Source organism: Sus scrofa, chromosome 12, assembly GCF_054392235.1.
Source record: "Sus scrofa isolate SSC_HxYL_T2T_F1_AM1 chromosome 12, Sscrofa_HxYL_maternal_Yorkshire_Landrace_v2.0, whole genome shotgun sequence".
Lineage (NCBI taxonomy): Eukaryota > Metazoa > Chordata > Mammalia > Artiodactyla > Suidae > Sus > Sus scrofa.
Window position 1 is genome coordinate 22573528 of NC_139394.1, and position 14598 is coordinate 22588125.

The 14598-nt window shown below is 49.5% G+C and overlaps 1 protein-coding gene across 45 annotated transcripts in view; it reads left to right on the forward strand.

Annotated features, from left to right (window-relative positions):
* Positions 1–14598, forward strand: part of MED24 (mediator complex subunit 24) — a 36540-nt gene that overhangs the window by 1577 nt on the left and 20365 nt on the right. For 6 of the 45 annotated variants that reach the window (XM_084984570.1, XM_084984609.1, XM_084984577.1 and 3 more), the window contains exons 1-3: positions 11645–11708; positions 12016–12302; positions 12395–12477. In XM_084984570.1, the coding sequence (XP_084840696.1) occupies positions 12173–12302; positions 12395–12477 (213 nt within the window). In that variant the 5' untranslated portion in view covers positions 11645–11708; positions 12016–12172. The other 39 variants (XM_084984568.1, XM_084984607.1, XM_021067025.2 and 36 more) reach the window with 14 other exon arrangements.

Below are 14598 nucleotides of genomic sequence, written 5' to 3' on the forward strand. Positions count from 1 at the left end.
TTGTGGTGTAGGCCAGAGGCTACAGCGCCGGTTCAATCCTTAGCCTCCATATGCCATGGGTGCGGCCCTAAAAAGACGACAACAACAACAAAAAGGATCCCCTTCCCCAAAGGAGAGGTCTCCTTCCTGTTAGCCCCACTGCTCATGCACACACGCACACACACACCTGCATTCATGGACATAAAACCAACCCAGTGACGCCAGAGCCCCTTTCATCTCAGGATCTCCCAGCGCCAGGCAGAGCTCTAATTACCCCAGCACCCACCCTGGCCCCGCCGGTTCCCCCGCTGTCATTAGCCCAGTTTTACCAGCGGGGGCCACAGCCTTCCCACGGCTCCCAAGGCCAGGGCGGGGCCCTGTCTTCACAGCCTGCTCTTGGAGAGGTGTGTGTGTGTGTGTGTGTGTGTGTGTGTGAAAAGGACCTGCTCCCAGTTCGTACTGGGCAGAATCACCTGCCAAGTGTGGGGTTCTGAACAACAGCCTAGCAGCATATGGATTTGGGCTGCCCTCACTTACCTTAGTCTCAGCCACCTGCATCTGCAGCCTTGTCGGAGCCACTTCTTTTACAGGGGTATTGGGGTTTGCAGTGCATGGAGGGGAGGGTGCCTCTCTTGGGAGCCCCTGGAATCACTGGGATGAGAAGGGTAGTTGGGATGAAACCCATGGGATGCAGAATGGAGTGTGGTGGTGAGGGGTTTGCACTGGGGGGCGGATACTTGCAGTGTGGAATTGGGGCTGCAGCATGCAGAGTCAGCGTGCAGTAAGTGAACCTGCGGGTTCCGCCTGGGCTCATGGTGGACATACAACAGCTGCAATGTGGGACAGGAGGCTGATGGCGCAGGGTCAGGGCAGAGTGCAGTGGGAGCTGCACTGAGGGTGGCTGTCTGCCAGTTGATGCCCCCTCCTCAGTGATCTGGTCTGGCTGAAACCCCGGGGTGTGGAGTGCTCAGGGTACATGCCATATGGTGTCTGGAAATAGTCTCTTGGGATTGGGCTGCCCAAAGAATTGGGAGAGACTCTCAGTGCATGAGATATATTTCTGAGAAGAGCTACATGTATCCTCTGCAATGGTCAGCCCAGCAAGAACCAGGAGGCAGGGGAAGGGTCTGGCCGTAATCTGGATTAAGGCGGGGAGATGGAGTCCGGGGGAGAAGGTGAAAGTGCTAGGGTTTTTTTCTCTCCTCCACTCTGGCTTTCCCACCACATCTCTTTGATGAAAGGCCCTAAAGTTTTATTGGACGAGGGACATTTTTTTGAAATTCTAGACCCAGAGCCCCAGAAAATGAGGTGCTTCCTGATCCCCCTTTTCTCCCCATGGCCAGAGTGTGCACCTTAAACTCAGAGATCAAATTTCACCATTTCTTTTCTTTTTTTTGTCTTTTTCTAGGGCCACACCCACGGCAGATGGAGGTTCCCAGGCTAGGGGTCAAATCGCAGCTATAGCCGCTGGCCTACGCCAGAGCCACAGCAGCACAGGATCCGAGCCGTATCTGTGACCTACACCACAGCTCATAGCAACGCTGGATCCCTAACCTACTGAGCAAGGCCAGGGATCAAACCGGCAACCTCACGGTTTCTAGTCGGATGAGTTAACCACTGAGCCACGATGGGAACTCCCAAATTTCACCATTTCTATCTTCTCCTTATCTCTCTTCCTTTCCTCATCTTGTTTTTGTTTTATTTCACTTTTTAGGGCCACACCTGAGGCGTATTCCCAGGCCAGGGGTCAAATCAGAGCTACAGCTACTGGCCTACACCACAGCCACAGCAATGTGGGATCCGAGCTGCATCTGCGATCTACACCACAGTTCATAGCAACACCAGATCCTTAACCCACTGAGCAAGGCCAGGGATCGAACCCACACCCTCACGGGTTCTAGTTAGATTTGTTTCCGCTGCGCCACCTCCCTTCCCTCAGCTCTTAATGTGGGCTGTAACAGACCTGGGCAAGGGCAAAGTGAAGGGCGCACGGCCTCCAAAGCAGGCAACTTGCCAGATGCCAAGATGCAGCCCAGGTCTGGGCTTACAGCCCCTGGCTCTGGGTTGCGTCACTCCCGTTCCCACCCCACTCGCCCTGTCTATCCCTGTTTCTGGAAGCTTCTAGCTCAGCTCAGAGTCATTTCGTCCTCAGCTCCTGGCCCCTCTTTGCCATGAAACCCTTCCCGGGGCCGCTCCTCCCATCCCCCTCACCTCCGCTTCAGGGCTGAGTCCAAGGGGAGAGCAGGAGGGTGGGGCGTGAGTGCGATGGGTAGAGACCCTGCAAGGGGATTTGTCTGACGGCCCCCTCCCTCCTAGACTTTGGTTGCCAAGGAGGCAGCAGGAACAGCCTGTTCTCTGGGCTCCCATCGGAGCAGCTATGCCCAGGCCCCTCCCTCTCTTCCTTCTTCCTTCTCTCCCTCCCAGACTGTTGCTAGGAAGCACCCCAAGATTTCTCAAGGGTCCAGAAACCAGGGGATCCAGATAGCTTTCTGAACAGCTTTCCCCAAAGGCTGGAAGCCAAGACCCCACACAGGGTTCTCCCCCCCCCCAATCCCCTGCCAAGAATCCCCGAGCAGTTTGGGGGAACAGGGAACAAGGGCTCTGCCCAGCCAGCCCTGAACCTAGTTCAAGGGCCTGGGCCTCAGGAATTCTCCTGCCCATCTCCTTTTGACCTTTTGGGCTCTGGGTGATGTCAGCAAGTGACACCCTTTGACTCTGCAGACACAGCCCCACTTATTGGGGAGTCCTGGAAGATTCTAGAAAGCAGAGGAAACTGAGGTATCACTGACTAAGAGAACCTAAAACCCAGGTATTTCTCCCTCTTATCAATTTTTTAATCAAGAAAAGGTGGTGGTGGTGGGAGTTCCTCTTGTGGCTCTGGAGGTTAAGAATAGGAGTTCCCGCTGTGGCTCAGTGGTAAACAAACCAAACTAGCATCTGTGAGGACAAGGGTTCAATCCCTGGCTTCAATCAATGGGTTAAGGATCTGACATTGCCATGAGCTGTGGTGTAGGTCACAGACACAGCCCGGATCTGGCGTTGCTGTGGCTGTGGTATAGGCCAGCGGCTACAGCTCTGATTCAACCCCTAGCCTGGGAACTTCCATATGGTACACACACATACACACACAAAAAGAACCCAACATAGGTCCACGAGGATGCTGGTTCAATCCCTGGCCTCGCTCAGTGGTTTTAGAATCTGGCATTGCAGCAAGCTGTGTGCGGTGTAGGTCACAGATGAGGTATTGCCATGGCTATGGTGTCTCGGCCTGGCCTACCGGTAAAAAAAAGAAAGAAAGAAAGAAAGCTGGAGGAGTTCCCTAGTGGTGCATTGGGTTAAGGACCCAACATTGTCACTGCTGTGGCTCGAGTTCATTCATGGCCCTTCTGCATGTCATGTCGGGGGTATAGCAAAAAAAGAAATGAAAAAGATAGTGGAAGTGGAGGAAAGAAAAGGGAGTCAGTTCACAGGAGTTGGGGATCAAGTGGCTAGCAGAGCTGAGAGACTGGGCAATTAGCAAATGACTGTCCTGCTAAGAGTAAAGTGGCCACTTATTGCCCCCCATCAATCACTTTTGTCCCATTAGGTGCCCTGGTTATGGGTCACAAAAAAGAGAGCCTGGGAAGTGTTTTGGGCCTGGCTGGGTTTTGCTTTTTTTTTTTTCATTTTATGGCTGCGCCTGTGACATATGGAAGTACCCCCGGCTAGGGGTTGAATCAGAGCTGTAGCTGCTGGCCTACACCACAACCACAGCAATGCCAGATCTGAGCCACATCTCAGAACTACTCCGCAGCTTGTGGCAATGCTGGATCCTTAACCCACTCAACAAGGCCGGGGATCAAACCCACATCCTCGTGGATACTATATCAGGATCTTAACCCGCCGAGGCTCGACAGGAACTCCTGAGCTCTGCTTTTGGTAGATGAGGCCAGATGTGGAAAAAGAAGCAGGCACCTTCTCCAGGTTGTCTTTCAGAGTTTCTTTTATTTTTATTCATTTGACATTTTTTTTAAGGGCCACACCTGTGGCATATGGAGGTTCCCAGGCTGGGGTCCAATCAGAGCTGCTGCAGCTGCTGGCTTACGCTACAGCCACAGCAATGCCAGATCCAAGCTGTGTCTGTGACCTACGCCACAGCTCACAGCCACACCAGATCCCTAACCCACTGAGCGAGGCCAGGGATCAAACCCACAACCTCATGGATACCAGTTGAATCCGTTTCGGCTGAGACATATGCAAACTCTGACTTTTTTTTTTTTTTTGAGCATCGAATACGTGCCATGCATTGGATTCCCTAAGCTTTCTCAGCTTCTGGTTTCATTCCTGCATGGAAGCCCTTCAACCTGCTTTGCTGGGAGGAGAGAGGAGGGGAGGAGCAGGGGGCAGTCTCCTGTACCTACCACGCTGCAGCCCCCTCCCTCCAGGTAAAGGAAACCGTGATGGCACAGACTGGTGTGGAGGCCAAAAGTATAGAGTGGTTCTCAGGGCACAGAGGGAGGGGTGGCTGGCCTTCCTGCCCCACCACTGTCCAGGCCTCAGGATCCCAGCACCCTCTTCAACATGCTGGAGGGTGTGGAGAGGGAAGACATCCTTCAGGGTGTTAGATAGGAAACAGCTAAGAATTGCTTCAAATTCTGCCTTTCGCTGTCCTGGCTGGTCTCAGTGTTTTGGCCATGTCTGTGGCATGTGGAAGTTCCCTGGCCAGGGATCGAACTGGTGCCACAGCCTTGATCCAAGCTGCTGCAGTGACAAGGCCAGATCCCTAACTTGCTGTGCCACAAGAGAGCTCCCTGGCTGGTCTCTTTCTGGGCTTTTCCCGGGGGTGGGGGATCCATAAAGTGTCCCTGAAGGGGGGCTACCTGTAGCCTTCTCCCCTATCTCCCTCTTCCCCAGATACACAAAGAGAGGGGATTTTGATATGGGGACTGGTGGTGGGGGGGGGAGGGAACTGGTTTGGAGCCAGCTGTGCATGAATGTGTGGGAACGACTCGCTTTCTTTCCTCATCCACCTGCTGCCAATTAACTCCCCATAGTGGGGGTGCCCAGGCAAGCTTCCAAAGGAAAACGTTCCAGTTAGGGGAAGGGAACGACTCAGTTTCCCTATCGAGAGAAGGGAAGATGAAACCCTTTGTGTGTGGTATGCTTACCAAGTATTTTAGCATTTCTGGATCTAGACTTGCTAGTTTACCGTATGCATCTTTCCAGCCTAGATAAGGAATGTCCCCATTTCCTTGGGTACCAAAATCCCAATTCCTCATAGCCTCTTACCACACCCCAAGTCCTCACTCTGATCTAGCTCCTTTTTTTTTTTTTTTTCTGTCTTTTCTAGGGCCGCTCCCGCGGCATATGGAGGTTCCCAGGCTAGGGGTCTCATCGGAGCTGTAGCCACTGGCCTGGCCTGTGCCAGAGACACAGCAATGTCAGATCCGAGCCATGTCTGCAACCTACACCACGGCTCATGGCAATGCCAGATCCTTAACCCTCATGGTTCCTAGTCGGATTCATTAACCACTGAGCCGAGACGGGAACTCCCTGATCTAGCTCCTTTTCTGCCATTTCTCCAGTGACACCATGTCCCCTGCTTGGCTGGCTTCTACCGCCCCCTCTTCTCCAGCTGGACCCCTTCCTCAGCCCAACCAGCTAAGAAGATAAAGAGCTTGGGGCTCGCCGCTAAGAGAGCAGAAGTGGGAACTCAGCCTCCTCCAGTGCTGAGGAAGAAGAAACAGACAGCCAAGGAAAGTGGAATTAAGTAAGGGAGATGGTTGCAAGGGGGTGTGTGGGGAGGGTTTCTGTCTACACTCAAAGGGGATGTCAGCATCTCTTCTCTCAGCCTCTGGAGGATTCTCATGGGATCCCATCCTTATGGTGGGCAAGCCAGAGAGCTTGTGGGTCCTAGGAAGCTCTTCTGGTGTGGAGGGAAGAGATGGTGTAGGAAAGGGTGTCTCTGACTGAAACTTACACACTAGAGAGTCAGGACAAAATAGAGAAATTAGGGAGTTCCCGCTACGGCTCAGAGGGATTGGTGGAGTCTCTGCCGCGCCAGGACGCAGGTTCCATCCCTGGTATGGCACAGTGGGTTAAAAGATCCCGTCTTGCTGCAGCTGTGGTGTAGTTTGCAAGTGGGACTTGGATCTGATCCCTGGCCTAGGAACGCCATATGCTGCAGGGTGGCTGAAAAAGAAAAAAAAAAAAAAATAGAGAAATTAGAAACAGCCCTTGCCCAGAGCTAAGGGAGTCCTTGTACTCCCTCAGGAGTCCAGTCCTTGGGGAGACCCTGCCAAGCCTAGAGAGAGGGCTGCTGGTCGGGGGCTGCGGGGGGTAGACAGGAAAAACAGGTGACCTCATGACAAAAGCCACCTCTCTGCCACTGTGAAGTGGAGAGATGGCATCCCCCCACCCAGATCTGCCAGTTTCCTGTTAGAGGGGGATGGTTTGAGTTCAGAATATCACTATTGGAGTTCCCGTCATAGCTCAGCGGTTAACAAACCTGACGCAGGTTTGATCCCTGGCCTTGCTTAGTGGGTTAAGGATCTGGTGTTGCCATGAGCTGTGGTGTAGGTCACAGATGTGGCTTGGATCCCTTGTTGCTATGGCTCTGGCGTAGGCTGGCGACTACAGCTCTGATGGACCCCTAGCCTGGGAATCTCCACATGCCGCGGGTGCAGTCCTAAAAAAATTAAAATAAAAAAAAGAGAAGGAGTTCCTATCGTGGCTCAGTGGTTAACAAATCTGACTAGGAATCATGAGGTTGCAGGTTTGATCCCTGGCCTTGCTCAGTGGGTTGGGGATCTGGAGTTGCTGCGATCTGTGGTGTAGGTCACAGATGCAGCTTGGATCTGGCGTGGCTGTGACTGTGGTGTAGGCCAGTGACTACAGCTCTGATTAGACCCCTAGCCTGGGAACCTCCATATGCCATGGGGGAGGCCCTAGAAAAGGCAAAACAACCAAAAATAAATAAATAAATAAAAAATCACCATCTGCTGTATAGACAGGGAACTATATCCAAATCACTTGTGATAGCACATGATGGAGGGTAAAATGAAAAAAAAGAATGTATATATATGTATGACTGGGCCACATAGCTATACAGCAGGAATTGTCAGAACATTGTAAATCAACTCTAATAAAATTTTTAAATGATTTTTATTTTTCCCATTATAGTTGGTTTACAGTGTTCTGTCAATTTTCTTCTGTCCAGCAAAGTGACCCAGTCACATATACATACATACATACATTCTTCTTTTCCTTTCTTTTCTTTTTTGCTTTTTAGGGCTGTACCTGCAGCATATGGAAGTTCCCAGGCTAGGGGTCCAATCAGAGCTTCAGCTGCCGGTCTACACCACAGCCACAGCAACATGGGGTCAGAGCTGCATCTACACCACAGCTCATGGCAACGCCAGATCCTTAACCCACTGAGGGAGGCCAGGGATCTAACCTGCAACCTCATGGTTCCTAGCTGGATTCATTTCTGCTTCGCCCAGACGGGAACTCCTATACATTCTTTTTCTCACATTATCCTCCATCCTGCTCCATCACAAGTGACTAGATATAGTTCCCAGTGCTATACAGCAGGATCTCATTGCTTATCCATTCCAAATGCAATAGTTTGCAACTATTAACCCCAGATTCCCCCAACTTTTATTATTATTATTATTATTGTCTTTTTGCCATTTCTTGGGCTGCTCCCGTGGCATATGGAGGTTCCCAGACTAGGGGTGAAATCGCAGCTATAGCCGCTGGCCTACGCCAGAGCCACAGCAGCGCAGGATCCGAGCCGCATCTGCGACATACACCACAGCTCATGGCAACGCTGGATCGTTAACCCACTGAGCAAGGGCAGGGATTGAACCCGCAACCTCATGGTTCCTAGTCGGATTTGTTAACCACTGCGCCACCACGGGATCTCCCCAACTTTTTTTAATAAAAAAATTAGAAAAAGAATATAGCAGGATTTCCTATTGTGGCTCAGCAGAAACAAACCCAACTAGTGTCCATGGGGATTCAGGTTTGATCCCTGGCCTCACTCAGTGGGTTGGGGATCCAGCGTTGCTGTGAGCCGTGGTGTAGGCCGGCAGCTGCAGCTCTGATTCAACCCCTACCTAGTCTGGGAATCTGGAAACGTCCATATATTGCACCTGTGGCTCTAAAAAAACAAAACGACAACAACAAAATTGCTATCCTCAGGACCCAAACATTCTCCACTCCCATGGGAACAGGACTCAGTACCCACTAAGTCAGGAGCAGTCACAAATTGGCAGCTTCTCTCCAAGAGGGCAGTTTGGGGTGTGAGGGATGGGAGGGGAGCTGCAGGATCCAGGGATGGGTAGAGGCAGGAAGCCCTAAGCTTCAGTAATAGGACAGGAATGAGAGGAGAGAAGCAAGCAATGGTAGAGGGAGGGGCCTGGGAGAAGGGATGCCAGGTGTGTGAGAGTCTGCTGAGAAACAGCGTCTGTGGCCATCGTGTTTGTGTGTGTGTGTGTGTGTGTGTGTCTGGAGGGAGTTTGGAGGTTAAGTGTGAGGAGTCTGGGTTCTCCCTCCATCCTGGTTTGGAAGCTTTGGCTACACATATTTGGCGGCTGTTTTGCGTAAACATTATTCCCCAGTGGTGTCACTTGGGCGGGCACTAGAGGGAGCAGAATGGAGGGGGTTGTGGGTGGCTGAATGTAGAGGGAGGAAGGCCATAGGCAGTCATGACCTTAGAGGGATGTGATCTGGCTCTCCTCCAGCGGCACTCTTCTCTTTGGAGCAGGAGCTCTTGTCTCCTTGTATAGACTATGCTCCAGATACCCAGGATCCTGTTATTCTCTGCCTTGAGTGCCTCAGGTTTGCTTCCAGAGCCTGAGTGGGTTGCTCTTCCAGATATAGCCCTCTGTGAACTGATTCCGCCGCTGAAAGGGTGACCAAAGAATGGTGATTGGATGATATGGCTGGTGTTTGGACTTATGGGTAGGGATATGAGGCTCCTCACGGTATGGGATTGGGGGATGAACATAGGGGTGGCGGGATACTGGGGAGGGCTTCCATGTAGTTCTAGTTGTAAATGTTAGGGACAACCTGTCCACAGGACAGGGATGAGGGCTGTGTATAGGGAAGCTCAGATGTTGGAGTCAGAGGTGAGTAGCATTTGCTTTTGGCTTCTCACTGGCTGGCAGGAGGGGAGAGAAGGGCTAATACCCTCAAACACTGGACATAATTATCTATAATATGGTTTTATGGCATAAGACAAGACATACTGTTTGTTTGTTTTTCATTTTTGGCCGACCAGAATCATATGGAATTCCTAGGCCGGGGATCAGATCCGAGCAACAGTTGTGACCTAAGATGCTGCTGCTGCTGTGCCAGTGCCTGATCCTTAACCCACTGTGCTGGATCAACGATTGAATCTACTTCCCAGTGCTCCAGAGATGCTGCTAATCCCACTGTGCCACCGCAGGAACCCCCATAGTGTTTTCTGTTTGTTGTTATTGTTGTTGTTTTTTCCAGTTTAATGGGGTTCTTTTTTAGTTGACTCTTTCAAAGTAGAGTTGATTTACAGTGTTGTGCCAATTTCCATATATATATATGTACACATATACATATATATATATATATGTACACATACACACACACACATATATATATATATATATATGTACTTTTTTTTTTTTTAGTGCCGCACCAGTGGCACATGTAGGTTCTCAGGCTAGGAGTCAAATCAGAGCTGTAGCAGCTGGCCTATACCACAGCCACAGCAAAGCTGGATCTGAGCCACGTCTGCAACTTATACCACAGCTCACAGCAATGCTGGATCTTCAACTCACTTAGCAAGGCTAGGGATCCAACCTGCCTCCTCATGGATACTAGTCAGATTCATTTCCGCTGAGCCACGACAGGAACTTCTCCATTTTCTTTTTTTTTTAAAGGGCTGAATCTGCAGCATATGGAGATTTCCCAGGCTAGGGGTTGAATCGGAGCTCTAGCCACCGGCCTACACCACAGCCACACAGCAAGGTCAGATCTGAGCCCTGTCTGCGACATACACCACAGCTCACAGCAATGCCGAATCCTTAACCCACTGAGCGAGGCCAGGGATTGAACCTGCAACCTCATTGTTACTAGTCGGAGTCGTTTCCGCTGTGCCACAATGGCACCTCCCTATTGTTTTTAATAATTTTTTAAAATAATTGTTTTAGATTTATAGGGATAAAATGAAAATAGTGGAGAGTCTCTATGTACCCCACACTCAACTCCCCCCCCCCCTTTTTAAACATCTTATGTTAGTGTTAGTGTGGTACATTTGTTAACATTATTATACACTATTTTTTTTTTTTTTTTTTTTTTTTTTTTTTTTTGTGTTTTTTGCTATTTCTTGGGCCGCTCCCGCGGCATATGGAGGTTCCCAGGCTAGGGGTCTAATCGGAGCTGTAGCTACTGGCCTACGCCAGAGCCACAGCAACGTGGGATCCGAGCCGTGTCTGCAACCTACACCACAGCTCACGGCAACGCCGGATCGTTAACCCACTGAGCAAGGGCAGGGACCGAACCCGCAACCTCATGGTTCCTAGTCGGATTCGCTAACCACTGCGCCACGACGGGAACTCCATTATACACTATTGATACATTATTGTTAACTAAAGTCCATGTTTTTTTCAGATTGCTTAGTTTTCACCTAATGTTCTTCTGGTTCAGGACTACATCCAGGTTACCAAGTTACATTTAGTCATTATGTCTCCTTGGACTCTTGACTATGAAGGTTTCTCAGACTGTCCTTATTTTTTTTTTTTTTTGTCTTTTTTGTTGTTGTTGTTGTTGCTATTTCTTGGGCCGCTCCCGCGGCATATGGAGGTTCCCAGGCTAGGGGTTGAATCAGAGCTGTAGCCACCGGCCTACACCAGAGCCACAGCAATGCAGGATCCGAGCCGCGTCTGCAACCTACACCACAGCTCACGGCAACGCCGGATCGTTAACCCACTGAGCAAGGGCAGGGACCGAACCCGCAGCCTCATGGTTCCTAGTCGGATTCGTTAACCACTGCGCCACGATGGGAACTCCAGACTGTCCTTATTTTTGATAACCTAAACCTCAGTTTCTTCCTTACTTCTGTCTTCAGGCAGTATGCTGGGCCAGGAGATTCTGGAAGGATCGCCAGATTTGGGGGTTGAAGTGGTGGGTGATGTGTGTGCAACTGACAGAACCTCAACGTTGCTTCTGGAATACAGGTATGGAAATGAGAAGAACTCTGGTAGGCACGGCCAAAAAAATAAAAACCAAACCAACCAACCAACCAAACACCCTGGTAGATTCAGGTATTTAGGAGAACAACAACAACAACAAAAAGTCCGGGAGAGAGAAAATCTACTGATGAACGTAAACCATACCCTTGGTGTTGCCTACTAACCAGCAGGTAATGAAAGCCCATCCTAAGGTAACTTAAATGCTCGGTCGACAGTGACGTCACTGGAGGAAGCCTTTGCGAGAGGCCTTTAGAGAGCCTTTCCCAGCATCTCAGTGATGCCCGAGCTCCCACACGTCCTTCCCTGAAGGAGAGAAAATGCAGACTGACTAGCTTCGTTCCTTAGCTTCCTTACCAACGGAGTCCACAGAACTACAATTCCCAGAAGGCATCGTGGAGTAACCAGTCTCTTATCGCATTCTTATTGGTTCATGGTTGTTACTCTCAGCCAATAGAAAATTAGCTCTTTAATAAGTGCCAAAATGGCGCTACGTAGGATCTAGAACTAGGTTGTCCGGTAGGCTTAAATTTGGGGAGGTGATGGATGAAATGTGAACAGGGAATTAAAGTTTCAGGGTTGGGGAGGGTGGAGGAAATGGGGGGAAAATCTGGATTTGAGACGGTAGCGGCTCAGGGACGCAGCCAGAGCTAAGGGCGTAGTCAGGCATCCGGAACCGGCTTAACCCCTTGCTGCCCGTTCTTTGTATTAAACCCCTTTGACACCCTCTTTTTAGTTAGTGCTCCAGTTTAAAGAAGGACGGTTCAGGAGGAAAGAATCTGACAGGATCCTTACTTTGCCCCTTTCCCCTTTTTCTCATTTCTAGTTCTGCCTTCGTTAAATCTTCCTGTATCTTCTCCATTCCATTTAACTCTGCCCCTCCCCCCCGTTCTTTTCCTCAGAATCTCCTCTCCCCTCCTCTAGCTCGATTTCTCCCCCCTCAAAGCTGACCTCCACCGGCCCCGCCGCCTCAGAGTGAAATCATGAAGGTGGTGAACCTGAAGCAAGCCATTTTGCAAGCTTGGAAGGAGCGATGGAGTGACTACCAGTGGTCAATCAACATGAAGAAATTCTTTCCCAAAGGAGCCACCTGGGACATTCTCAACCTAGCAGGTCTCGTGTGAAGTAGGAAGGAAGGATGGATGGGAGGGCTAACCCCAGAAATGTTGTAACCACTCAGTCTTCCTTTGTTATTGCCCTTGCAGAAGCACTACTGGAGCAGGCCATGATTGGACCGTCCCCCAATCCTCTCATCCTGTCCTACCTGAAGTATGCCATTAGTTCCCAGGTAAACTGTTCCCCTTATTCCAAAAAGTGAGGGTTTGGAGGTGAAAGACTTGGAGTCTGTCAGCTCACACTTTCTGGGTGAATGTGCCTGAACACATCATTTGTCTGAGCCTCAGTTTTCTCTTGAAAATGTCATCTTTCACTTGTTGTGATGAATATTGCATTCACTGTCCTCTGAATAAACATTCACAAATGCTTGTATGTGCCAGGCAATGCTATAGGCACTGGGGATTTACCTGTGAACAGAGCTAATCCCAGCACACAATGAATTTATTAGGTAGTACAAGCATGTAAATAAGCAGCCAATCACAGGATGGGATTATGATTAGGCTAGGGCAGAGTATTGTGGAGTACATGGGAGGGATGCTTAATCCAGTCTGAGTGATTAGGGAGGAAGTGATGTTTAAACCAAATCATGAGTGTTGAGTGGGAGTTAACCAGGCAGATTGATGAGCATGTACACAGCAGAGAGAAAAACATGCAAAGGCTGGGAGACAAACATCACATGATATTTAGGAACTGGAAATAATGTGATATGATAGAGCAGCAGTTTTGGTCTCAGGACGTTTTAATTCTCTTAAAAATTAAGACTCCTGGAATTCCCATACTGGCTCAGTGGTTAATGAACCTGACTAGCATCCCTGAGGTCGCGGGTTCGATCCCTGGCTTTGCCCAGTGAGTTAAGGATTGCCTTGAGCTGTCATGTAGGTTGCAGACACGGCTCGGGTCTGATATTGTTGTGGCTGTGGCATACTATGCCAGTGGCTACAGCTCCGATTTGACCCCTCGCCTGGGAACTTCCATATGCCATGGGTGCGGCCCTAAAGAGACCAAAAAAAAAAAAAGAAAAAAAAAATTGAGACTCCCATACAGCTTTTGTTTATATGTATCATAGTTATTCATATTTACATTTTAGATATTGAAAGATAAAATTTTAAACTTATTAATGTATTTAAAAGTAACAAAAAATTAAACCCATAATATACTAATATAAATAACATTTTAATGAAAAATAACTATTTTCCAAAACCAAAAAAATTAGTGAGAAAGTTGGCATTGTTTTACATTTTTTGCAAATCTCTTTTAATTCTGGCTTAATATATAGAATACAGCTGAGGCGTTCCCATCACGACTTAGCAGTAACCAACCCGACTTGTATCCATGACGACTCGGGGTTCGATCCCTCATCTCGCTCAGTGGGTTAAGGATCTGGCATTGCTGTGAGCTGTGGTGTAGATCACAGACGTGTCTCAGATCTAGTGGCGTTGCTGTCTGTGGCTGTGGCATAGGCCAGCAGCTGCAGCTCTGATTCAATCCCAAGCATGGGAACTTCCATGTGCCTTGGGTTCAGCCCTTAAAAAAAAAAAAAAGAATACAGCTGAATTCTCATCTGTGCTTCTTTTTTTTTTGGTCTTTTGTCTTCTTAGGGCGGCACCCACAACATATGGAGATTCCCAGGCTAGGAATCTAGGGGTTGAATTGGAGCTGTGGCCACTGGCCTACGCCAGAGCCACAGCAACGTGGGATCCGAGCCGCGTCTGCAACCTACACCACAGCTCACGGCAACGCCAGATCCTTAACCCACTGAGCAAGGGCAGGGACCGAACCCGCAACCTCATGGTTCCTAGTCGGATTCGTTAACCACTGCGCCACGACGGGAACTCCTCAATGAACTTCTTATAGTCTTTTTAAAATCCATTGGTCTCTCTTGCACTTTTTTTTTTTTTTTTTTTGCTTTTTAGGGTTATGGAAGTTCTCAGGCTAGGGGTTGAATCAGAGCTGTAGCTGCAGGTCTGTGCCACAGCTACACCAGTGCCAGATCTGAGCCCAAGTCTGTGGCCTACACCATAGCTCACAGCAACGCTGGATCCTTAACCCACTGAGCAAGACCGGAATTGAACCTATGTCCTCTTGGATGCCAGTCAGATTCACTAACTGCTGAGCAGCAACGAGAACTCCTCTCTCTTACACTTTTACCCTTGCATGGTTTTTTTTTCCTTTCTTTTTTTTTTTTTTCTTTTTTTTTGTTTTTTTTTGTGTTTTTCTTGGGCCGCTCCCGCGGCATATGGAGGTTCCCAGGCTAGGGGTTGAATCGGAGCTGTAGCCACCGGCCTACGCCACC